The sequence below is a fragment of the Protopterus annectens genome, chromosome 1.part0 (assembly GCF_019279795.1).
Source record: "Protopterus annectens isolate FY-2018-M chromosome 1.part0, PAN1.0, whole genome shotgun sequence".
Classification (NCBI taxonomy): Eukaryota; Metazoa; Chordata; order Ceratodontiformes; family Protopteridae; genus Protopterus; species Protopterus annectens.
Window position 1 is genome coordinate 849,883,215 of NC_056725.1, and position 26,913 is coordinate 849,910,127.

General features: G+C 39.6%; 1 protein-coding gene across 1 annotated transcript in view; it reads left to right on the forward strand.

Moving 5' to 3' along the window:
* The window catches only part of TMEM242 (transmembrane protein 242), a 282,085-nt gene that overhangs the window by 142,562 nt on the left and 112,610 nt on the right, over positions 1-26,913 (forward strand). The window contains exon 2 of the mRNA XM_044063665.1: positions 23,873-23,973. Within this exon, the coding sequence (XP_043919600.1) occupies positions 23,873-23,973 (101 nt within the window). The remainder of the gene's footprint in view (positions 1-23,872; positions 23,974-26,913) is intronic.

The window sequence follows — 26,913 nt, forward strand, 5'->3', positions numbered from 1 at the left end:
AAAAGACATAGGTATGGAAATATTTCCTGATACTATTAATAGTGACAAGAACTTAATAAACATTGGACTTGCTGAACAATTTATGCAGTGTGTTCTGGATTACAACTAGTTTTATTTTGAGGCTGAATTTTATCATCAGATAGAAGGTGTGGCTATGGGATCTACATCAGTCTGAATATATATCAGTGTGGTATTATGGCAATGGGAAACTACTTTTGCATTTCAGTCACCTTACAAACACCATATTAAAGTATATTTAAGATTTATTGGATGGCATTTTTTAATGTGGTTGGGGGATGAAATAATTTTAGCAGAATTTTTTGCATATTTAGAATCCACTGTATCCAAGACTAAAAGTAATTGTTTGTATATAATCTTGTATAAAAGTCAAATGTGAAGACCTTGTGGCAGCCAATGCTGCTAAATGTGAAGTAGATGCTGGTACTCCATCTATTATAATCCACAAAACACAACCTTGACACTAAAAGCATTGAAGGAGTACGCTACTGGTCTGGGTTTCCAACCTCATCACCCAAATTAGACTGCACACTGTTCACTTATAGAACCACACCACTCTCTCCATGAACTATTGTCTCCCAGAGCCTCTCGGTCCACAGTAACTGCCTTTCACTCAAAATATTATTTTTCATATTCACACACATGCACACAATTTCCAGGAATGGCTGTTGGATCCTCCAGTTCCACACAGCTTTTTTCCTGAGCCTGGCAGTAATGACACCACTTTTAAGAAAGTCGGACACTTCCAGTTACTGGCATGCAGTGATTGTACCACTTGATCTCTCTCTTGCAGGTAGTTGGCAGAAACATTCTTGAAGATGCAGCCCTTATAGTTTGTTATTCCTTAAGTGTAAGTTAATTAGCAGAAATGTAAAATTGTGAAATATAGTGCACTACTCATGTTTGCCAAACACAACTTAATGCAGCAGAGTATAGACAAAATAGTACTTTTTATCTACCTAGTTCAACCATCAAACAGTCCTAATAATTTTAATTTCTTTGTCTCTGTCCCAGTGTACCAAGCACATAGTGTGTCTGACAATTGCTGTTGAAAATGTTAACATAATCACATTACCAAAGGAATTTGTACGACTGAATCTCACCTCCAGTTGGAAAAGTTCAAAAGAAACAATATCTTCAGTTAAAATCTATGTGCGACAATTTCTAAGACTCAAACTATACATAACTGTTTTCCCTCACTTATGGATTAGTGTGATGTTCATCGTGCATACAGCTGCAGTCATAACAGATGGGTTCTCCTGCCATCAATTCCAAAGTCTAGGTCCGGCGTCGGTTGTCGTCGCTTCTTCCCTGACATCAATGCGACAGGGGTATAAAAGAACCAGGCGACGCCATTTTCTTCAGTCTTTCTTGCGCAGAAGCAGTTCGCAAGTGCCCAGCTCCTGAGATTACGAAAAATTTGGAAACCAAGTCTTCTTGTATAAGCTATGTACGTTGGGGAAACTTTTCTTGTCTCAGACCGATGTCAGACAAAGTTAATAATTGTATTTCTTGTGGGAAGCAAATACCGCATAATGATTTCCATTCCCTCTGTATACCTTGTTTAGGCCCAGACCACGATGTCTCGGTCTGTCACTTTTGTGCTACATTCAAACGACTGACTATTGAGCCGGGCGGAGTTCGCCCAGCATTTTTGGGAAAGCATTTAACTATACCATGGGATACCCCGAACGTTTTGTCTTCTAAAAAAAACCAAAAAGACAAGGACGACACTCGAGGTCGCCTCAACCGACACCACTCCAAAGCGGTCCGGTTCTCAGTGATACCACGCACGCTCCTGATTACCGACGCATACATCTTTGGCGGTGTGTGTCTGTACCCCGAGGTCACAGGCTCCGCCCACACCCACTACATATACCAAGCCACTCTTGGCGTGAAACACAGAATGTGGACAGGTCCACCTCCACTCAAGGTGTCTTCAGACCTTCCTCTTCTTTCTCCATCAAGGCTTTCACCAAGTCTAAAGCAACCATGCACCCTAAGAGACCAGCTACACAGGGCCCATCACCAGGCCCCATGCCTAAGAAACAGATGCTTAAAATGGCTGAGGATTTAATTACTCTAATCAGAGGTTCTCAGCCACCTCCGGACAAAAGGCCCAGAGTGGAGGAAGATTCCCCCTCCTCTGATCAGGGCTCCATTATTTCAGAACACTCTGATGATCAGGAACAGTCTTACTCCCCTTTTGAAGACTCTGATGCAGAGGAGTCTATTCCCTCTGTATCCCCCCCTGAGGATTACTCATTTGGGGAAACTTTGCATACCTTAAGGGAACACTTCTGGGAAGGCCAGGATTATTCAGATTCCAAGAAAAGGCTCAGGGAATTTCTTTAGTTACCCCAGCACAAGCCTCTGGCTATACCTCCTGTCTTGGACATCCTAGATGATGTTTACTGGAGGGCCTTGCTAACCGGACTCTCTACCTCCAGCTCCAGTTAAGTCTGACAGGTACTACAGGCTTCCTGACTTGCACCAATTTCTTTACAAAAGCCATGCTGCTGACCTAGAAACCATCTCACAGCGGCCCAAGGGAGTTAAGGCTTCCATTGCCAAAAATCCATTGCCTTCCGAGAGAGATTCCAGATCCTTAAAAAGGTGGGGAAAAAAGGTATATACCTTAACCATGAGGGCCTTAAGCTGTCAGTTTCATATGCTAAAATACCAACAGTTTCTGTTATCTCATTTGAAAAGTAAAATGTCACAACCTGAACAACCAGACTTGAAGGAGTTGCAGGATTTGATACCTTGTGCAGAACAAGTGGGTAAACATACCTTACAATGTGGTTTTGATGCTCTAGAGGCCTCATGCAGAGCTGCTGTTACAGGCTCAGTCATACGTAGGCATGCCTGGCTCAAGGAACAAGCCTTGCCTGATCATGTCAAAGCTAAATTACTAGACACCCCTCTTCAAAAGGATGTACTATTTGGGGCAATTGCTGAGGAAGTATTACGGAAAATGGAGGAAAAAGCTAAATCAATGCAAACTGTGAGAATTTCTGCAGGTTCAACCCCCACGTTTTAGTAGAAATTGGCCTTCCAAAAACTGGTCCTTTCCTGCCACCGACAGACCCCAAAGAGGCAGATACAGGCGCCCGAGAGGCAGAGGACAATCACAAGGCTCGTACAGAGGCAGACAATGGCAAGCTCCTACACAAAGATGTGGTGAGGACAACTCACAATCTTTCAGAAAGCAAACCCAATGACTTTCCCCTTTGCAGGCCAACCAGGTCTCAAATGGCAGCCAAAGGTGGCACTATTCTCAAAAAATTGGCATGTTGTGACAAAGGACAAATGGATCCTGGACATTATAAACAGAGGCTACAAATTCCATTTTCATACCCTTCCAAAAATGAGAGGCATGCCAAAACTGCCACACTATCAAAGGGCAGAGGCACAAAAGCAAATTTCAGATCTTATAAACATGAAAGCTATTCAAGAGGTACCTACACGAACAAGGTCAAGGTTTTATTCCAGGCTATTTCTGGTGCCAAGGAAGGGAAAAGATTGGAGACCTATTTTGGATCTTTCCATCCTAAACACATTCCTACAAAATTCAAGATGCTCACTCTACAGCAACTTCTTCCCATGCTGGGCAAGGAGTCTTGGCTGGTAAGATTGGACCTCAAGGAGGCATACCTGCATGTCCCAATCAGACAAAATTGCAGAAGATACCTCAGATTTCTTGCAGGTTCAACCCATTATCAATTCTCTGCATTGCCCTTTGGCTTATCTACTGTGCCCAGAGTATTCACAAAATGCCTGGCATCAGTAATTGCCTACTGCAGACTTCAAGGGATACAAATATACCCTTATTTGGATGACTGCCTGATCCAAGCGGACAGCAAGCACATTCTTCTGAAACATCTGGCTTATGTAATAATGTTATTAAACTCTCTGGGATACACAGTCAACAAAGAGAAATCAAGGCTAATACCCTCTCTGAATATAATTTTCCTGGGTGCCAATTTGGACACAAACACCCAGATGGCCTACCTCACGCCAGAGATGCGGGGGCAACTAATTCAATATTTCAGAACACTGGCAAATTGCACCAGGCTGACTGCAAGAAAAATCCTGCAGGCTCTGGGATTAATGGCATCTTGCATCTTACTAATCCCATGTGCAAAGCTGCATATGAGAAAACTACAATGGTACCTAAAAAACATACGGTCTCAACACAGCCACAGTTTGGAAACAATAATACCACTAATTCCATGTCTGCAAAAGGAATTTCTGTGGTGGGCTCAATCATGTCAATCAAACACAGGTCTTCCATTCAGCAAGCCTCAAGCAAATCAAGTCATCACAACAGACGCCTCGGACTCGACTACTGGGGGCGCCATGAGAACCCGGTGCATTCAGGGCAAATGGTCCCAAAAAGAAAAGCACCTTCACATCAATCAAAAAGAAATGCTAGCAGTAATAAATGCTATTATAGCTTTCAAGGACCTTCTACAACCAGATAAACTATTGATAAGAACGGACAACACCACAGTTATGTGGTACATAAACAAGCAGGGAGGAACACATTCCTATCCCCTATGCAGACTGGCCATATCACTTTGGAACATGGCCATGGACTTACAAATGGAACTACAAGCACAGTACTTGCCAGGCAAGGAAAACACGCTGGCAGACAACCTAAGCAGGAACATGACAGATCCACACGAATGGAAGTTGCATCCAAACGTTTTTACAGAAATAATCCGAGAATGGGGAAGGCCAGACATAGATCTCTTTGCCTCCCACAAAAATCATCAATTGACAAAATTCTGCTAGAGGACCTTCCATCCAAAGGCCTGGAGAGTGGACGCTCTCTCTTTCAGTTGGACATCAATGACAGTTTATGCCTTCCCACCTCTTCCTCTGCTGCCCAAAGTCCTATTGAAGACCAGAGCAGACAGACCAAAGATGATCCTCATTGCTCCGGACTGGCCAAGGCAACACACTGGTACACTCCTGAGAGCCTGGCGCATTCCCCTCCATGGACCCTGCCTCTAATGCCTCTTCTTCTGACTCAGCACAGCTTCAAAACTCTTCACAGTCAACACTCAATCTAGCCGCATGGAAGATTCCTTAGCATCACAGCAGGCGCTACTCTCCAAGGAGGTGCAGCATGTCATTTTGGAGGCCAGAACGCCATCAACTAGAAAAGCTTACTCCAAAATGGAAACGTTTTGTGTCTGGAATGAGAAAAAGGGCCAGAACCCTGGAAAACTGAATTTACCTCAAATACTACAATATTTGGCTGAACTGCTAAGCAGTGGACTTTCTTCTCCATCAAAATCCATGCCTCAGCCATTTCTGCAGAATACAACACTGATCCTCCTTTATTCTCTCACCCTCTTTTAAGACAGTTCCTCAGAGGGCTAGAATTTAAGACCTCCAAGGAAACAGCCAATACCTGCTTGGGATCTTAATTTCATTCTGGAAACTGACTTTGCCTCCTTTTGAGCCAGCTGCCTCATCAGATTTGCAATATTTGTCCTGGAAAACAACTTTCCTTCTGGCTATCACTTCAGCTCATAGAGTTTCAGAACTACAGGCTCTCATGGCTGTCCAGCCTTTTATCATCTTCCATCAAGACAGAGTTTCCTTAAAAACCAACCCGTCCTTTATGCCTAAAGTGGTATCCAGGGTAGCTTTAAATCAGGCCATACATTTACCTACTTTTTATCCCAATCCTCAAAACAAAGGGGAGAGATTACTACATTCCTTGGACATCCACAGGCAACTGCGTTATTATTTGGACAGAACAAAACCTTTCAGAAAATCAGAACAGCTCTTTGTGGCCTATGTGGTAGGAGCTCAAGGAAAGCCAATTTCCAAACAGACAATCTCAAAATGGTTAGCCCACTGCATACGCTTTTGCTAATCCTTTCATGGCAAAACTGTACCTACAGGCATTAGAACTTATTCCACCAGGGCCACAGCCACCTCTGCAGTCTTCCTCAGAGGAGTTTCTACCAAGGATATTTTGGAAGCAGCCACTTGGAGTTCTGTGCATACCTTCTCCAAACACTACAACCTACCATTATACTCCAAATCTAGAGCAGGCTTTGCCACTGCAGTCTTGCAGGGCATTTTGGCTCCTTCTAGTTCCACCTAGTGCCTACCACCCCTTTCTTAGCTTTGGGATTCTACCCATCTGTTATGACTGCAGCTGTATGCACAATGAACATAGTACAGTCTTGTACCTACCATAAATGTAGATGTTAGAGTGCTAATACAGCTGCAGTCCAGGTTTCCCTCCTTCCCCTCTAGGGGTATTCTTTTATGGTGTATTTGCTTGCAACTACTGTTTTTTGATTATATTGTATTGCATTACTACATAATTTTATGTATTGCCTTCCTTCTGGAGGCACCTGACATCTGGGGCAAGAAAAACTGAAGAAAATGGCGTCGGCTGGTTCTTTTATACCCCTGTCGCACTGACGTTAGGGAAGAAGGACCTAGACTTTGGAATTTGGCCCTGACGGCAGGAGAACCCATCTGTTATGACTGCAGCTGTATTAGCACTCGAACATCTACATTTATGGTAGGTACAAAACTGTACTTTCTGTACTGTAGTGTTGAATCTGCTGTAGGGACACCCCCACTGCTACCTGCACCCAAAGGCCTTTTACTGCTGAAGATGAATCTAAATTAACAGTTTAGCATATTTTACTCTGGCAATGTAAAAAAAAAAACGAAAGGGCAATAAAAGCCCATAGACATAAAATTAAATGCCGTGACTCGCGTCAAGTATTTAAAGTTCAAAGACCTTGTTTTTTGTATCCATAAACATTCTACCTCACTGGTTGATTGTTTTTTTTTGGTGGTGAACCATCTGTGTGTCTGGAGGGGGGGGTAACTGCATTTCATTGAAGTACCTGATTGGTCCTCTCCTCATCTCAGTTGTTTCTGCAGCTACTATAGCATTATTTCAAGCCAAAGTCACTGCAGTACTTCTTTCTGCAGTTAACTTAGGTGTATGTTAACAGCAATTTACCAGCTTGTGGTACTGTCTTTAAAATTATCAGGATTTGTCTTATCTCCTGTTTTGCTGCAGTTTTACATATAGTTTTCCTAGTACTTCATCCACTGTGGGCCAACCTACTCCATTCAGCCATCTCTACGCTTGGGCTTCACTCTGCTCCCTGCCCTACCCCCAGCTATTACTCACCCCTATTACATCTACTCTTATACCCCACTAGTCAACCTCCTATCTAGTACCTAACTTTCTATCCAATCACAAACTGTTGTCTTCATACCATCTCCACCCACTTCTGTTCTAAATTCCTTCTCAGATCTCACTTTGTTTCCTTCCCATCAAAACCTACCTCTTCTCTGCACTATTATCACTGTTCATTACCTCACGTAACCATACTGCAAGATTTTTATAACACTAATCATGCTATTTCCTTTCTGTATCACCTTAACATCCTCCTTTTCTCATTCCTAACATCACCACCAGTAGAGGTAATAAATAAGCACACCTCAACCATTACTTGATCTTCACCTATTAGCCATCTTCCCACTAGTTACTCAAAAATCTCTTCAAGCTTATTTGCCCTAACTCCATTCAACTGTTGCAACCTCAAAATACTAAAAAACTTGATCCTCATCTTCCCACTAGCTACTCAAAAATCTCTTCAAGCTTATTTGCCCTAACTCCATTCAACTGTTGCAACCTCAAAATACTAAAAAAAAAAAGTCAGTCCCAATGTTAAGGTAACCCACCTCTTCTAAAAATGCCATAATAAACGAACCTTCTTTCTCCACCATTCATCAGTGTGGTGACATTCACACCAACTCCGGTCCCAGTCGAACCCCAAACCATAAAATACACCATAAAAGTTCAAAAAATAGTCTCTGTAAACATTAAAAGCATATGCAACAAAATCACAGATTTTCATGCCTGGATGACCGAATACAACCCAGACATCCTAGCCACAACTGAAACATTACTCATCTTTCTCATGTAATATTTACATTACAACTTCATTATTAGACACACATTGTGTGTTTAAGAGAAAGAAATGTCATTATTACACTAATATTAATTGAACGCTGACTGCACACAGCTTTAATGGTGCAACAGTTTTGATATTTGACCTTGTTTTTACTAGGCAAGGTCTTTTTAAGATGTTAATTGATTGCAGCTTTTATATTTAAATGTCTTGTATTTAGGTGTTCTTTGTTCTGAGGAAGCTTTGTATTGGCAAAGTGAAAGTGCGCTCAACTTTATTTGGAATCACTGATCAACTGTTTGTCTGTTTTTGTACCAGATTTTCCATGGTCGTTGGATTAAATAGTGGTTTTATTCTACTACGGTTGTCCGGCTTGGTTCATTGCCTTGGAATTACATTTTTACAACTGAAACATGGCTAACGCTTGAAATAAAAGATGCTGAAATACTAGCCCCTTGTTATAGTTTTTAGACTCTATAGAAAACATAAAAAAGTAGGTGGAATAGCTATAATCTTTCCAAATATGCTCACAGTAATTCCGTATATAGGCATAGTCCCAACTTTTGGAAAAGCAGAAGTTCTAATCTCATTCCTAAAACTTAATAGAGCCAAGAGCTTATGCATTGCTTTGCTATATATCCCCCCAGGACAGAACATTCCAATACTTGAAAACATACTATCCTAGATAGCAGATACAATCACAAATGAAATTATCCTCCTGGGTGATGTAAACATTCACTGCCAGTCTTTATCTCAAACTCAGCGATCGACAGCATGAACCTCTTTCAATTCAGGTCTATATTAAATTCTCGAAAACCGACAATGTTGAATCTGACATTGTCGACATGAGAATACCGAAAATGCAGAACATCGAACAAGTAAATGGAAATCTCCGTAAAGGGAGATTTCCGTTTTCTTCAATGTAGTGCGGTCTCGGAGTTGCTATATTTAAGTAGTGGGGGGGGGTGCAGGGGGGCTTGCCCTCCTGCCTACACCATTTAGTTTTTTTTTTGTTTTGTTTTTTTTTTTTAATGAACATTCGATGTTTTAACAGTTCGATCACTAAAGGTCGACCTTTAGTGTTTCAAACTGTTAAATATTCGATGTTCTAATATAGACCCTTTCGATTCACTCAACTTATTAATACACTAACAAGATATGGCAAAAATTCTCCAAGGAGCCTTTCATTGAATCTCTGAAGACAGTTAACTGGTCCATCCTGACAAGGCTTCCCTTAAATGATGCAGTTGAATACTTCAGTGCAGTATTTCTAAATATTCTTAATACCTTAGCCCCACAGCATACAAAAAGAATTAAAAATAGCCATACCCCATGGCTCAACAACCAATGCAAACTCCTTATAAAAGACAGAAAGAAAACATAGATTAAATGTCAGAAGAACAGAAATGACAAAAATTGGCAATTATTCTGACAGCTACGAAACAAAGTAAAAAATCAAGTTAAGAGAGATAAAAAGTCTTATTTTACTGGACTACAAGATAGCCATAGAAACAACGCTAAAAAATTCTGGTCCTCCATATCCTTTCTCTTCAGCCCAGGTACAAAAAAGAATCCCAGCCCATACCCAGATATTCTCCCTCTTCAATCAGCAGGTGTATATCAGAACAGTGAAGTGGCGTTTATTCGGCCGCCTCTTTTTCGACACACAAACAGCGAATGCACTAAAGTGCAAATGCTCAAAACAGTAATTTCTTTCCCTGGGAAAGAAATCGCTTGGCCTTCCCCATTTGTTTGCCCCTTTCCCCACTGTAGTGCTATCTTGGAGTTGGTATATTCGCCCCCACATTGTTATGTTTTAAAGTGTGTGTGTTTGTGCTACCGATTTCTTTCTCAGGGAAAGAAATCTGTGTTCTGCGTTCGTGTTTTAAGGGCATTTGCTGTTTGTGTTGGCGAAGAGGCATTTGATTAAATGCCTCTACACTGTTCTGATATAGACCCCAATCAGCTACCTGTTTCAATACACACTTCATAGAATGCATAGCCAACTTAAACTCACACACGCCTAACACACCCCCTTCCACACAGCCACCTTCTCCTAACTTAGTCCGTAGCACATTTCCGTCACAAAACTCGCCTATCTGCAGCCTCTCCAATACACATGCAGACAACTCCACCCATTTTACCTTTCAACCAGTTTCCATAACTCTCATAAAAAAGATTTTACATAAACTAAAACCTTGTTCTTCCTCAGCCAGCAACCTTCTCTCGGAATACCTAAATCTCACTGCAGATGCAGTAGCATACACTGTCGGCCTTCTTATTAATAGATCAGTAACAGAATCCTGTGTCCCTAATTGTGGAAAATGGCATACATTACTCCCTTACATAAAGGAGGTAATTCCAATGACATTACAAATTTCTGTCCCATAGCCATCCTGTCTCCCCTCTCTGAAATCCTTGAAAGATGTATTCATCAACAATTTCTCAACTGTCTCTTACAAAATAAGCTAATCACCAATACGCAACATGGTTTTTGAACAGACCACAGCACATCTACTGCATTGCTCTCTTTTACAGACACTGTCAATAAACCTCACAACTCCAATAAACTTGTATTTGCAGTATTTCTAGATTCATCAAAAGCCTTTGACAGGGTCTGTCTCAGTAAACTCCTCAATCAACTTACCGCCCTGGGTCTAGCATCTCCATCTATTCAATGGTTCTCTGGCTACCTTGCCAACAGGCAAGCTGTAAAATGGCAAGGATCCATCTCCATATACCTGCCCATTTCCATAGTAGGCCCACAAGGATCCATCCTTGGCCCTCTGCTATTCACTGTTTTTATCAATAAGCTACATTTATTTTCTTGTGAAGGCATGTTGATTCATTATCTAGATGACTCTACCATCATCTGCTCTTCAAACACTGTAACTCGCCTCCAAGAAATCACTCAACAAGCTGTCATCTCCATTGAAACCTGGCTTACAAGGGTACAACTCCTACTCAACCTCAAAACCAAGCTCCTCCACTTTATCCCAAAAACTCAAATTCCTAACAAAGTATCTTTCAAAATCTTTTTGGTGAATGGCACTGAAATCGAGTTAGTCCACCTTACCAAACTATTAGGAGTTATAATAGAAGATAACCTTAAATTTGATCTCCACATCCAAAGTAATTTCAAGAAAACCCATCAAAAACTAGACATGCTATACAGAAACAACCTTTTTCTGAGCACACTCACAAAAAATACTGTAGCTGAAACCTATGTTCCACCCTCCCTACTGTATGAAGCACCAATTCTAATTAATTTACAGTCCTGCATAATAAAACTTGAAAGCTGCTACAACAAAATTGCCAAGTTTGCTACTAATTCATCCTCCTTTGCCCATCATTGTAAGTTTTTGCATACCAGTAGCTGGCTGGAGCTTCCCCTTCACTTCTGCATTCAACTTACAACAGTATAGAAAATCATACACACACAATTTGCCTGCCCAGCTCTTACCCCTTTTAATCAACATGTATTTTCCAAAAAGAACTTTTGGATCAGAAGACAGACAACATCTCACCATAAATAAACCGAATAATTCTCCTGGGCAAAGCCTATACTCATACTGAGTAGAAAAAGTGGAACTCCTTATCTCTAACTACCAGAACTATTTCTAACCTACCCACCTTTAAATGCTCCCTAAAAGAATACTTAACAAAATCTTGCACCTTGATCACACTTCAAAATCCTCTCCATTCCCCTACTCCACTCCTTTTTGTTTTCCCCAGTACCTTACCTTATTTAATTCATCTCTGCAGACCTTTCCTCTACCTCTTTCCTCCCTAACTCACCTAAGCTATCTAATGACACCATATACTGCACTCTCATAATTCCCTTCTCTCACTTCTTCTTCCTTCTATAACCATAATATGAACACCTCATTCATACTAAGGCATCACTCAGTTTCACATCCGTGTCTAATCTTGTAATCGTTGAAACTTGTGGCGAATGAAAAGCCTTTTACTTCACTTCATGTCATTAATGTTTGGAAAGTCGCTGAGGAGAGGGGAAGAGTAAGAAAAATGATAACTGTGAGTAAATCAGTTTCTGTTTTTAACAGTGTTTCTTTGAAACTATTCAAAAATGACATATAGTGAAGCATTTTAATTGTTCTTGTATGTGATAAATATACTAAAGTAAACAAATGCCCTTTTTTCTCCTTCTTTTTTAACATTGGGAAATGTATGCATTGTAATACACAAAAAAAGAAAAAAGGCTAGACAAAAGCACGTTTAAGTTAACAGGCTATAATCTTAGATTGTTGTGGTGGGAGGGTGGGGTGTAAAAGTACACAAATCATAATGTATCTAGAGCTGATATGTTCTCTCTTACTTTTGCATAGGTGAATGTCTGGATTAAGACCCTTGGCTTAGTCGACTAAAAAATTTTAAGTGGAAACAAACAAGAGAACACTGAATATAATGAAAAGTTTTCCTCTAGCAGTAAATGTTTCAGCTTTTCTTTAGAAGCCTGCAGCTGAGGACTACATTTTTTATGATATGTTTTTATGGAGATAACCTGATAATAGGGCAGTGGAAAGCCAGAATTCTGGTTTCTTCAAGGGCTAAGTGTTGATGTTTTCTGAAGGCATGTAAGTTGTTTTTCATATCAGGGAGGGAATAAAGATAAAGATAAAAAAATATCAGACACCAGTTACTGTAATTAGAAGCACAGACAAGAACGTCTTAGCATAGATCTCATCTTTAGGTTAATTAAGGTCTGTGTTTCCAGCTGTCTGTTTAGGACAACAGTTTTTATTAGGAGGGTTAAACTTCATTATTTGAAGATGCACATGGTTTTGTGTGTTTGTATTACTTTAACAGGAACTGGGGCTGTTTTTTTTTTGCTTGCACGATTTTCATTACATTTTACAAGACTTTTTGTTTTGACATAAGTACTAATGTTGATGATAAGAAATACATACAAAAGCTAGAAATAGACATTTAAAAAAACTGCCATATGTAATAGATGGGAATAATGACATCTTATCATAATGGTGACACTTTCTGTATTATCTTGGAATGTTAATTGTCTCACAGATATGGACAAAAAGAAAAGAATATTTAATAATATTAAAACAGAGTGCAAATAGCAATGCTGAAGGAGACACATTTGGAAATAACTTAGCATGTGAATTTGATAAAGAAAGGATTTCAGGATGAATATTCAGCAGAATATCAGGGACAAAGGTAAAGAGTATTTTATATGAATTGCTAGAGGAACTCCAATATTGGGGAAAATGATTACTACCACAAATCTGCCATTGTTAAGGACTACTGGCAAGGGTTGAGGATTACATTGTCATGTATTTATATTCCACCTAAAACTGCTATTATGGGCTTATAAAAATATTGAGCGAAATAACCCGCTTTCAGCAGGGAATATTACTTATAACTGGGAACTGGAATTTGATTTGCAACAATGAGTACGTATCTGGGGGGGAGGTGGAAGGGAAATGTAACAAAAGAGGTAGATTTCTGAAGAAATTTATGAAAATATTTGGTATAGAAGACAGGAATTCAGTAGTAGGCACTCGGAGAATTTACATATTTCCCCAAGGTACAATATCTGGGCTGTGAGGGCGGCACAGCTGTGCAGCAGGTAGTGTTGCCACCTCAGAGCAAAAGGTGTGGGTGTATATTATAACCTCGAAGATACACAGTAATGAATACCCACTGATCAACACATAATTGTCGAACGTCCTCTTCACCGAACATCCACATCATCAATCTCTTTCCAAAGGAAAGAGATCGATAGTCCATCAACCCATGACACGATATAACAAACACTATTATCCATTAGAAAGAAATTGATGATGTGGCTATTCGCTCAAGAGGACGTTCAACACTTAAGTGTCGATTAAAAGGTACTCGTGCTTTTGTAGCTTTGAATATTTAATACAGCCCCAAAGGTTCCCCGGTTCAATTCACAGCTGGGGGGTACCTCTTGTGTGGAGTCTGCATGTCCATTCTGTGTTTTCATGGGTTTCCCTTGGGTGCTCTGGTTTCCTCCCACATTCCAAAGACGTGCAGTAGGTGGAATGGACACTTTAAATTGCCCATGGGTATGAGTGTGTGTGTGGTATGGAAGAAATACTGCGGCAGGGCTAGCCACCCAGTAGTGTAAGCCTTGGCTCTAGATCAGGGGTGTCCAACCTTTAACTGAAGAGCAAAAAGGTTTTTAATGCAGAAGCATTGCAGTATTTAGTGTATTAATATTTACTGTTTGCATTTCTATATATTCCACTGACTAACAAAGTATGCTTCTGATTGCATACTACAGCAACATGCTGATCACATCCAACCATCTGAGGTCCTTAGTGATGGCCATTTCAATTTTCACAGTTCTACCACTTGGTTATTTTAAACACTTCCTCCTTCAAATCATATATAAACATTAATGTAACATCTTCAAGACATATGTTAAGTATATGGACTGAGCACAAAATCAAAGCTTCAGTCTATAAAAATCATTTGCATATAGGACAAACACTTCTGTTAGTATTAGGAAGCTCATTCAAAGTAGGTGGACTTTCCACTTCAACAATCATAGGAAACTATTGTGACACCTAGTTTACAAAACCACTTCTCCCAAACAAAATCAGCGATGATCATATGAATAGTAGTACTAATTCATAAAGCAACATCATATAACAAGGTGAAACCCAAAATGGAAACACATTGAAAACAACAAATGATAAAGAAGGAGAAAAGAAAATCTGCACAGTTGTTATATTACTCCATTCAAGTACACAGCAGTTAAAAGCAGTAAAGAAGTGGGAATCAGATTAAAATCTTACTGTAAACAAACATTTTAAGTAGTTCACTTTTTAAAATAAATACTTAAACAGAGAAGCATCTTCCAGCAGCTCACTGAAAACTGAGCACTGTTGAAGTGCACAGCCAGTGATCTGTTTTTTGCACTGAGGAAAAAACACTGTCACTGGCAGAACAGCAAATGAAAAAGAAAGCCTGATAGGAGAAAACAGAAGCAATTTTAAAGGTGTCACAATAAAGCTGAGATGATGGGCTGAAGACAGGTTATAGTTCAAGCAGGTCACAGTTTCAAGCAGGTCCTATATATATATTTTTAACCTAGTCTTGGAAATGACAGCTGTGTTAAATTAAAACATCTCACTTCACTCAGCCTGTTCAGCTTATACTTATCAAAACATGTCACCTCTGCTTTACTGAGACAATATTCAAGATCACCATATAATTAAAATAAATAACAGCAGCATTTCATACTTACCTGTCAATACAGTTAGGAGTTGCTGTTTGTTGGACACACTTGCTCTAGATGATCATCACTATTGGAGTGACACCCTGACCCCATGTGCAAAAATGGGTAAAAGGGGTTCTGGATGGATGGATGGACTAGACAGAAATTATATTTCACAGGAATATGTGCATTTTAATTTTGAACATTGACACAGATCCGGTAACTATTTCAGATCATGTACCAGTAATTACCAAGATAAAAGTGCAGGGTAATGAAGTAAAGATGGGACACTGGCACTTCCCCACTTACCTGTTAAAAATATATGAATTTAAAGACTGGGTAGTAGTAATTATTCAGGAGTTTTAGGGAAAATAGAAAGTACTCCAGAAGTTGTGAGTGGATAAAATGAAAGTGGAGTTTAAAAAATAAGGTAGCAATAATAGAAAAAGAGACATGGTTAAGAAGTAACAATATTTTTTTTAGAGGGGCTGACAAAGGTCAAAGTATTACAGAATAAGGGGAATCTCACAGAACAAGAGGTGCAATTGCAGAGTGCTAAAGAGAAAATAAGGGAGGATGTGGATGATATGCATGGTTTAGAAAGATTGCTGTTAAGCAGTTGTTTTCTTGATGATTACTCCAGAGCAAAAAAAAACTTTTAACATAGGGACTTGGACAACAGAAAGTAGAAAGGGTTGCTGCTAGGCTTTACAGAACCTATAACAAGAAAAATAACCAGAGATCCTCTGGAGGTATTAGACATATTTTGGAAATTTTATGAAAATTTATATAGAACAGAGAAGTGTGGAATCAAAAAATAGAACAAATAGAAATATTTATGGAAAACTTAAATATGCCAAGGTTAGAGATGGATGAGGCTCAACCAACAGTTAAAATAGGAGGAGATGAGATACCAATAATGGCAAATAAATCCGCAGGAAAGCCTCCAGGAATAGACGATATTCCTGTTGAGCTTTGGAAGCTAGGAGGGATGAAAGTGATAAAGATCTGGAAGGTTTTGCTTAACAGTATTTTAAAAGGAGAGGAAATGCCAACATCCAGAAAAAAAGCTGTGGTTACTGTAATATCTAAAGACAATAAAGACCAATCAGATCCATCTTCATATAGGCCCATTTCAATTTTAAACTAGGATTATAAAGTGTTTATGTCTATAACGAATAAAAGAATGGAAAAGGTGTTGCAAATATAGATCAGTATGGTTTATGGTGGGGAGGCAAACATTTGAGAACATTAATAGATCAGTGATAATCCAGAGGGAAGCAGAATGTAAGGAGATACTGCTGTTGCAGGTGGGTCTTGATGCAGAGAATGCATTTGACAAAGTAAAGTGGGATTTTATGAGTAGGGCAGTGGAAGCATTTGTGGGCACAGTGGTGCATCGGTTAATTTTGTCACCTCACAGCAAGAGGTTCTCCGGTTCAATTCTTGGCTGGGGTGCCTTCTGTGTAGAGTCTGCATGTCCTCCCTGTGTTCACGTGGGTTTCCTCCCACATTCCAAAGACATGCGTCTGGAGTGTTTCTCCCCGGGCCTCCACAGAAAATAGGCTCTGTCCTAGTCGGACTTTCCTGGTCAGCAGATGTTAAATAAAAATAAAAAAATAATTTCATGATACAATAATAAGGTTAATTATGAGGATGTAAGAGGGATCAGTGGTAAAAATCGAAGTGGGAAGGTTCCTGACTGATAAGTTATGTCTGAACAGAGGAACCAGGCTGGGGTGTCCTGTTTCCCCTTTGTTATTTGTGTTAAATTTTGAACTACTCTCAAAGAAAATAAGGAACTCGAAGTTCAAGGATACAATTGGTATGGTTTTCAAGAAAAGTTTGTTCTGTTTGCATATAATTTTATTTTGTACCTGACAGAACCAGAAACAGAAATCAAAGTGTTATGGAACATTCTGAGACAACTCTTTTTTTTTTTTGTTTTTGTATTTTTTTTTTTGGGGGGGGGGATATAAACTTAATGAGATGATAAAACAAAGTCTATAGGTATAAACTATGTATCCACATACAAATTGGCTTAGCATTACCCATATTTATGAGGACATGGTAAAATTAAGTATTTAGTAGTATGGGTGAAAAAGTATTCTGTTATAGCAGGTAAGGATATGTGGGAAGAGACTAAAAAGATAATACAAAAACTGAGAAACTGGAAGCTGTTGCCTGTGGATATGGATTGCAAGATAAAATTAAAATGTTGTTAGTCTCTTTAGTTTTATACACAGGTCAGGCATATTTTTGTCAACCAGAAGAGAAGTTGAGGAAAGTAATTTAATAAAGAGTTGAAGGAATTTATCTGGGAAGAGAAGATGGTAAGAGTTGGGTGGGATAAATCAGTTCTTCTAATAGAACAAGGAGGTTTAGGGTTACCTGATTTTGAAGGGAGAGTTTTGTGCTACATCTTTAAGGCTCTTGTACATAACAGAAGCAGAAAATTATAATTCAAATTGGAAAGAGATGGTGATGGAGGGGGGTAATTCAAGAATTAAGGAAAGTGTGGGATTTTGGACACACATCCTTAAGGAATAACAGCAGTCATAGAAAATATTGTATTCATAAAGTAGCAGAATGTGTACCAAGAACTAAGACAGCATGGGAATGGAGAATCAGATTATGCCATTGACCTTGGGGGCTAGAATTTACTCAAGGAAGCTGGCAAAGGAGCCAAAGTATTGGGAACAAATAAGCAGAGAGTGAAGGGTAATAGAATGGGAGTAGGCCAAGAAGATATATGGATTGCAGACTATAGAATGCCATCCCTATCAAGGAATGATAAAAAGTATAGGCAGAAATACAGGGATAGGGTAATCCTAAATGAGAGACCTGCAATGGTTGCATTTTTACTTGAATCTAGAACAGCTGTTAAAAAAAAGATGATTAGTAGGGCATATAAAATATTGCACAGTAACAATTGGAATCAATCAGAAGAGAGAGGGATTAGATAAGCAATTCACAAAGAAGCAATGAAAAGACATATGTATACCTCCAAATATGCAGCAAAATGTGGAAGATTTAGGATTTTTGCCTGGAAATATCTTAATAGTTACTTTTATATCCCAAGCAGACTCTAAAGAATTTTTCCTCAGGTAGATGACAAATGTTGGAGGTGTAATGGGAAAGAAAAAGGTACCCAGGAGCATTTTGTTCCTGGAACGTAATGGTTTGGCATGCTATAAATTTCCCTACAGAGTGCTTGTCAGGAATACTGAGCAAGCAAATGAGGGTAACTAAGGAAATATATATATTTTTTTGAGCTGGGATACGGGATCTGAATTGCCTAGACATAGTAAGGACTTGTTAAGTTTAATACTGGTGACTGCCAAAAAAACAGTTACTGGAAATGGAAATCAAAGTCTAAACCAACCATACTTTAACTAGTGAATATTGTTAACAGAGAAAAAAGACCAGGAAGTGGGTTCTTTAGAAAAGGGTAGGAGTAAATTACATAGATACATTGGAATTTGTAGGAACAGTACCTTCAGAAAAATGTTTTGGAGGAGGAATGAGATTTATGACACGGCAGGAACTGAATAATTTGCTTAATGTTGGTTTGATTATGTTGTATAGAACAATGTATGTGATATAAAAAAATTTGAAAATGTGAACTTGTTAATATGGTTTGATTACATTTATATAAATGTAAGCTTGCCTGTGTCACAAGTGATAATTAAAAGAAAATGTTAAAAAAATAAAAAGTGTTCAATCACTTTATCTTGCCGTCTGTATGACTGTGTTAAATTCTGCTGTAATAAATAAAACCTCACTGAATTAGTCTATAACATGTTCTACCAGGGCAGTACTCAATTCATAGGCACTCTTTCAAAACTTTCTTTTGATGACAGATATTTGCTCTTCTTTCGGCTTTTCCCGGTTAGGGGTCACCACAGCGGAACTCTGGTCCGCTAATGATTGGCAGTAGATTTTTTACAGGTGCCAGCTCGACGCCCAACCTTCAACAAAGGCATGCCCATTCTGTGCATGTCTTTCGAATGCCACTCGACAGCGGGGAGGACATGGAGACTCCACACGGAAGGCGTTCCAGCCGAGAATCGAACGGGAGAACCTCTTGCTGTGAGGCAACAACGCTACCGCTGCACCACCGTGGCTTTTTCTTTTGATGACAGATATGCAGCTAAAACATGGATTTTTCTAAATACCTTCACAAGACACTAGTAAGCTGGAGGTGATTTCAAGGTCCATGTCCTCCTTTGACACTTCTGTCACTTGAGGGATTCTTTCATGATGCCATTTAGGAAGTTCAGCTGATGACAATATCCACTGGGTTGTAGACGATCGAACCATTCCATGTGAAATGTAAAAGTTGTGTGTGGTCTTGTTTTATCCTCTTTAACATTCGCACCCACCTTTTCCTGGCCTAGCAGACAGGAGTCCACTTAAAAGGCAAGCCTTTTTGGTGGTAGCTGATCAATGAGTGCATTCCATTCTTGAGCAGCTTACTTCACATCTGAAGAAAAATGTATTTACTTTTTTACTGGGGTAGTACTCTGATTGCAATAGACACTTGCAGGCACAGTCCAGGTAAAATGGTGATGTGCAGAGCATTGTGGCCAAGGGGAGGGGCTAAAGCCTGTGAAAGTTGTTTTGTCCCATGCTGAACTGATTGAAAACCCATTGCAGTCCTGTTGGTTGAAAAGTATGAACACAAATATTTAGGTCTGTTAAAATAAATTTCATTTATCTGACTTCAGCATGTCACCAACATCTGGTTTTGATGCTTGAAGAATGGGTAGTGACAACTGGGTGCTGTGATATATAGGGAGGGAAAGGAAAGACCTAACCCAACATCCTAGTTAGTTGCATTTTGATAATGAGAAAATTAATGGAGACAATCTTAGTAATAATGTAACTTGGAGTAAACCAGACTGCACAGTCAGAACCAGTGCATCTTCAAGCTGATGTATTGAGTGAGCTTGCTCCACTTATATGATGGGTGAACAGGAGAGCCAATAGGCATATCATTTTTAAATTTTAGCATGCTGTTCATTTTTTTTTTTATTTTCAGTAAGCATTTAGCCAAACTCATAGTAGATAGGAACAGGATTTTTATGACATGACAGATCAAAAACAGATTACTGGTGAGGATGCAAAGAGTAGTGTGGAGGAGTGCTGTCAGTCAAAAGATAGGCGATTGTTAAGGGCCATTTCTGAGACCAGTCATGTTTTGTGTCTTTTTTGATGAGATTAAAAAAGAAGTGCAAGTTTCTTTACTGACTGTACAAATATAGGAAATGTGACAAGCCATAGAAAGAAACCCAAGAAGATTGTGGAAATGGGGGAACAGATGGTAGTTAATCAGCACTAGTTACTGTAGCAAAATAAATTTTTGAAGCAACAGTGCTAAGAGAGTAGTGGCACAGGTCATTAGGATGTTGGGGTGTTTGTCATGTCAAGGTAGACAAGGAAGTATGTGAGAGGTCAATGCCACTTTCCATACAGGAGGGATGCATTGAGGATGGCTGAGGTGCAAAGAAGGTAACATAATTAAATTAGGGTGTTGGAAAAAGGCCTGGAATGTTAGAAGCATACTCACAGAAGGAAAATAGATGGGGGCATATGATATAGGGGAGCCTAACGTGACGATGCTGCTGATGATGATGGTGATATCAGTAAAGGAATGGAACACGAAGATAAGGAATAAGGGAGGAACAAGAGGGCATAACTGCTAAGTTGCTTGGGGGAGGGGGGATTGAAAGGCTGTCATAAGGAAGTTGTGCTATACAGAGAAAATGGTAGACCTGTGGCTTGATTTGCTGGAAGAGTTGATTGACTGCAGCAATATCTCAGAATGTATGATGCTCTGGAACAGATGAAAAAAGACAGAAGAGAGCAGTTGTAAGAAGTGTGATGCAACAAATGAGCAGACTTATTTTATTTATTTATTTGACATTTGTTAACCGGGCTAGTCCGACTGAGCAATTGCCCTTTTTTAGTGAGGTCCAGTAGGTTTAGTTCTAATTCTGTCCACTCTACCCATATGGCTGTCTTGAATCTTTCTCGTTTTCCTTCTTTGACAAAATGTGCTACTGTTGGCTTTACTGCATAAAGACAACTTAAGAATGATAGTGATGTCTCCCGTGTTTAAACAGTCTGTTGGATATTTGTGTGCTATAAACCAAGCAGTAAAATCGTGCTACATAACTATTTAAAGGGAAGGTACACACACTTAAACACAAGGTAGATTGTGTAGCTAGGGCAGTTGCATGAAAGGCACACCATTTATGGTCTAAATGGGCACTGTTCATGAGGAATGCACAAAGGTATAAACAGTTGTCAAGCTTAATAAAGATGTGTAGAAAAATATATAAATATGCAATAAACAGTTATTGCATCATCATCTAAACAGTTTCGGTTTCAGAATGCTTTGCATGTGTCATTAATACTTGATACAGTAATTCGAGCAACAAGTTGACAAAGGCCATTAAAGGCTATTGTGCTAGAGAAATGCCTATCGCAACTGCTACATTCAAAGGAATGCCATCAGCAGATGTATCAAGCTGCCATGAGAATTGCCAACACTTTTGCTGAGCTTTACTGTAGGCCCAAATAGGTTAGGTTTGAGCAACCATGACAGAGCTGTACTACAAATCTAAGTGATGCTTCTGCATGTTACTCTGGTGCTACTCAGGAGGCATCTTTGGTATCTCTATATGGAATATGTTAGTGCAGTAACAAGAAAAATTCCCTCATTGTAGCAGGGTTTTTTTTTTCCGTTTTTGTTTTGTTTGCTAAGAGAAATTAGCCATCCATTTTACTTGCAATGTGCCACTTAGGCTTTGTAAGTACATTTTAGTATTTTCACTTCTGTAATCAGGGAGGATGACCCAGCCAGTTTTCTTATTTAAAACCCTGCTAACGGTTAATTAGGAAGGGAGAGCTGTCAATACAGTGCCTGAGTCATTCCTTATTCTTTACAGACCCTATTTAATAGCAAACATAAGAAATACATTTGGAATGGTAATTCTGAAAAGCCCCACGTAGTCTCATTATTCCAATTCTAACCTTAAGCTTAGGGTCAGTTCTGTCTTGTTCAAGCGATAGTTTTAATGTTGATTAGTAGAAAGTACTCCAGATATGTAATTACAATGGTAAAAAAGGTATATTCTTTTGTGGAAGTTTTCACTATTATAAGAGGTACATGTTTACATTCTTCCATTCCCGAAAGTCCCCATTTGTAGATTTAGCTTTATAAAACTCTCTGTCCTGATGTTTCAAAGTTTGCATAATGTTTTGTTTTTTATCTTTATCTTTCCATTCATTCATTCTCTAGTACCTACTTTATCTTATTCAGGATTACAAGAATGCCTCGTAGTCAGTGGGATCCATGTAAAGGACTTATTCTGGATGGGATCCCAGTGCCACTCTGTCGCATGACAAGCATACACACTTACAGGCTGCTCAGAGGAGTGGCACTTCACTTAATTCATTCCTTTGAGATGGGGAAGAAGCTGGTGCACTGGGTGAAAACCCTTGTAGACACGATGAGGACATGCAGATGCTGCACTGTAGGTACCCCACTTGGAAACTGAAGCAGAAAGCCAAGCTCTGTGGGGCAAGAAACTGAAACAGAAAACCAAGTTCTGTAAAGCAACAGTGCTTACTGTTGCATTACTGTGCTCCCCAACTGCATGTTTATTAAGTATAAAATATTTTAAAATTTCATATTTTGTAGCTGGACAGCTCAGTGACACAATGGTTAACTTTACCCACCTCAGTGCTTGTTTCTCTGCCTTGGTTCTCAGCTAGAGTGCCAATTCTTCAGAGGCGCCACATCTTCTCTATGTGTGCATAGGTTTTTACTAGGTGCTTGGCAAACTGGCTGTCTTCCAAATTTCCTGTAGGTGTGCATGCTTTGTGTGTGTGTGTGTGTGTGTGTGTGTGTGTGTGTGTGTGTGTGTGTGTGTGTGTGTGTGTGTGTGTGTGTGTGTGCGCGTGTGCATGTGCACTTGCGCACGCATGTGCGTGCATGATGGGCTTCCACCCTGTTAAGTCTTATTAGTTTCTTTCTGCCTTATTACCCACAGACTGCTGGGATAAGGTCCTGTTCCTCCAGTGACCTGAGTATGCATTAAGCTGTTGGTCAGAACGTGACTGTGCTGTAACTGATGAAGTGTAGACATTGACTTTATTTTTGCATTACATTTACTTATTTTAAAAATAGGAATTTTTAATCTATAAAGTACACCAACTTGCATTTTTTTTACTTTCATGCAAAAGTAAGTGGTCAAACCTCAACACTTGCATCCTTTTTTTTCTAACAATTATTTTTATATTTGCATATTTTATTGCAGTCATCCCCAGTGTCAGAAGAGAAGTATGTTAAGTAACCTTATGTGTTCAGTTCTCACCCTAGTCCCTATTCCATCAGTGCTCGCTTCCTTTAATGTTCACTGCAGTTCATCCTGTAGATGAGGACCGCTAAGACATGGAGTTGTCCCTTATCCTCTCTGCAAAGATCAGTAGTTACAGTAGTTTGCAGGATTCATCACCATGGTAGTGTACTACTCTCAGGGTTTCTTTGTTTGCCTGCTTCATGAAACCACCACTGCTTTGAAACATTGCTGTTAAAAAGATGTAACAAAACTTATTTAAGCCTGTATATATTTTTTAACAGGGGGAATATTTCTAGGCACAGCTGCTGCTGCAGGAATGTTGATTGGCTTTGGCACCACTCTTGCAGTGTCCAAGAAGAGAAGCCCCACCTGGTTTAGCAAGGTTTGTATGGCTATACTTATTTTTGTAATACAGAGCAGCCTTTAATTAAAAAGCTGGTTAATTGTTGCAAAGATGCTTTAGTCATCGGAAACCCTGGGTGAGGAATGACTTGACATAGTTGTCATCCTGTTGTTATGGGGGATGTGGAGTGATTCTCTGCATTTAGGGCAACTGCTGATGGAAACCAAGTGGGCATGGTAGAAGTAACTGTGAGCAACACCACAAGAAAGTGGAGCTGTTAGAAAAAGGTTAGGAAGTCCATCTTTGTTTTGCATCCAACTTTTCATCCCACCACACTGATTACTGTATAAACTTTATTTTATTTATTTATTACATGCAGAAGGAGCAGTCTCATTAAAACATACATGCTAAATTAATTAAAGCATTAATCATAAAATGGCATGGAGGAAGGAAGCCCTGACTATGATCCAGGCAACCTGGGTTTGATTAGTATCTTGGGCACTTGAAGGACAGAGGCAGGGGGTGTGGAAGTGCACGGCTGATGCTGGCTCTGCAGTACTGGTAGAAAGGAGATGATGTGACTTGTTGCATCACTAATTCCAACAAAACAAGTGTAAGGATTGCTGGTAGCAGCTTTTGGGTTAGTGTGGCTTGTGCAGAGTGTAAGCCAGAAGACATTCCCAGGTGCATACAGAAGCACTCGGGTCCCTCCTAAGCAATAGTGACTTATCTGATAACCACCAGCTGCTGCTGCAGAGATCTAGTTAGGTAGAAGGGCACATGGTGGGCAGGTTGGTCCACTCCAACTCACCTGGCTATTTCTGGGGTGAATAAATAGATTCTTATGTTTTTTTGCCTCACACTTGAAATTAACAGACCACAGAAGTCTTAGCCTGTCCGAGGTAGAAATGGCCCTTGTTCTTGCCTTTCCATAGTAGAACAAATGGTTCGGTATGTTACTAAAAAGGGAATGCTTGGCTAGTAGTGTGTGTCTCTGTGTGTGTCTCTGTGTGTGTCTCTGTGTGTGTGTCTCTGTGTGTGTGTCTGTGTGTCTGTGTGTCTGTGTGTCTGTGTGTCTGTGTGTCTGTGTGTGTCTCTGTGTGTGTGTGTGTGTGTGTGTGTGTGTGTGTGTGTGTGTTTAGTTAATAAGTGATCCCTCCAAAGATGTCTTACAGAATGTAGGTTTTCAAATAAGATTGGAAATGGGCAACCAAGAAGTAATGACAGACCAGAGAAGGTTGAAAATGTTATAGTACAGGGTTACACAAATGCATATAATCTGTGACCAGCTGCCTCAAAAGATGTGATGGTAATGTTAGTAACAACCAGTGGGATGTAGATATCTTTAGGACATTAATAGAATTAGCATAACATCTGACCAAAGTACCTGAAGACCCAGGCTGTGAATGGTCAGACAAGCAGAGACAGTGTTATGAATTACACACTAAAGTAATAGTAATCAGTACATTTCCTGTAGAACTGATATATTGTGAGGGTAGACAGCTGCTTGTTGATGTGATAAGAAAGTACATTTAGACAATTACTTATAGTGATGTAAGAAATAGTACCAAATGAAGTTGTAAACACTGATCAACATTAATTCAAATATTATTTTATAATGCAGATCAATTTTGTTCCTGTTTACATACTTAATTTGCTAACACTATGAAACCAAGCATTATGCAAGCATTTAAATTTCGAGTGCACTGACTGAAAGAAAGAAATATATGTACTAGACAACATATGAGGATTATAGCCTTTGAAATAGCGTACCGTTGGTAAGTTTCCTGTAATGTATTTAATTGTGCATTTGTATCCACAGAGCTAATATCCGTATACAATACCATCATTCTTTTGTGTCTGTTTGACAGTATGAATTATTGAAGTATCCGACATAGCCCCAGCAATGCAGACTGTAACTCAAAGCATTTCTGAAAATTCTCTTATTACATGTTCTGTCTGCAGTTCCCAGATACTGGGTGAGAGGTGCCTGTGTATCTCACACATGCAAGCACACATGCATACACGAGGTCATATTTTTTATAGGAATACTTTACCCGGCTTGTGCATGTCTTAAAACAACTTCCCATTGACTTTTGCATCAGCTGCAGGTACTGGCGATGCACTACTTATTCCCCAGCTCTACCATATTTTGGTAGTCTAGTCAAGAAGTGAGTATAGCGTTCACCAGCAATGGAAGATGTGTTGAATCTAGCAGTCAGTTTTTTTAGATGTAAACATATTTTGAAGACAGGAATGTTAACTGCCAGCCCAAAGGATGAGTGTTGTTTCTGTTTGGACAGCCACCCCACTATGACTAATAATGCAGTTGTCAGGCTTTATCTCTTAGACGTCGGAGCAGAAGACTCCTACTAAAAGGCAGCATCTGGCGTTCAGTCGGATTTGCTCCACATATGAGGAATATTTAAAGAGAATAGCAAGGATAGTTTGGCATAGATCTCATAAGTGTGTCAGAATGGAAGGGGTAGGGATGGAGGCAGGTGGAAAAAACTTGGGTGGTAAAGAGACACCGGAGACTGAATGAAATTGATAATGCAGCAGGAGGAGAGAATGAGCCTTTAGCACCAACACAAGAATCAAAAAAATGACAGAATAGAAAAGAAGGCTGAAATATGCTAAAGGAGGTAAAGATGAAAGAATAGAAAGCAGGCTGAATGATGCCAAAGAAGTGGAAAGAGGATGTCCGTGTTGATAAGAGAAGCCATCCAGTACAGTCAGTGAGAGGTAGGAGCTTCAGGAGAATCAGATAAGGAAGAACCTCTGCAGAGTAGGGGAAGAGAGTATAAGCTGAGATTTGAAAGAGAAGACAGATGATAGGACATATTGTGGAAGGAACATGCTGACTAGAGGTGGTGTATTTATACTGGGCATTTTGTTGCATAAAGCAGAGACAAGTTGATTTTATTTTTTCTTAATGTAGCCCTTCCCTCATTTGATTGTGTTTTGTAAATGGACACG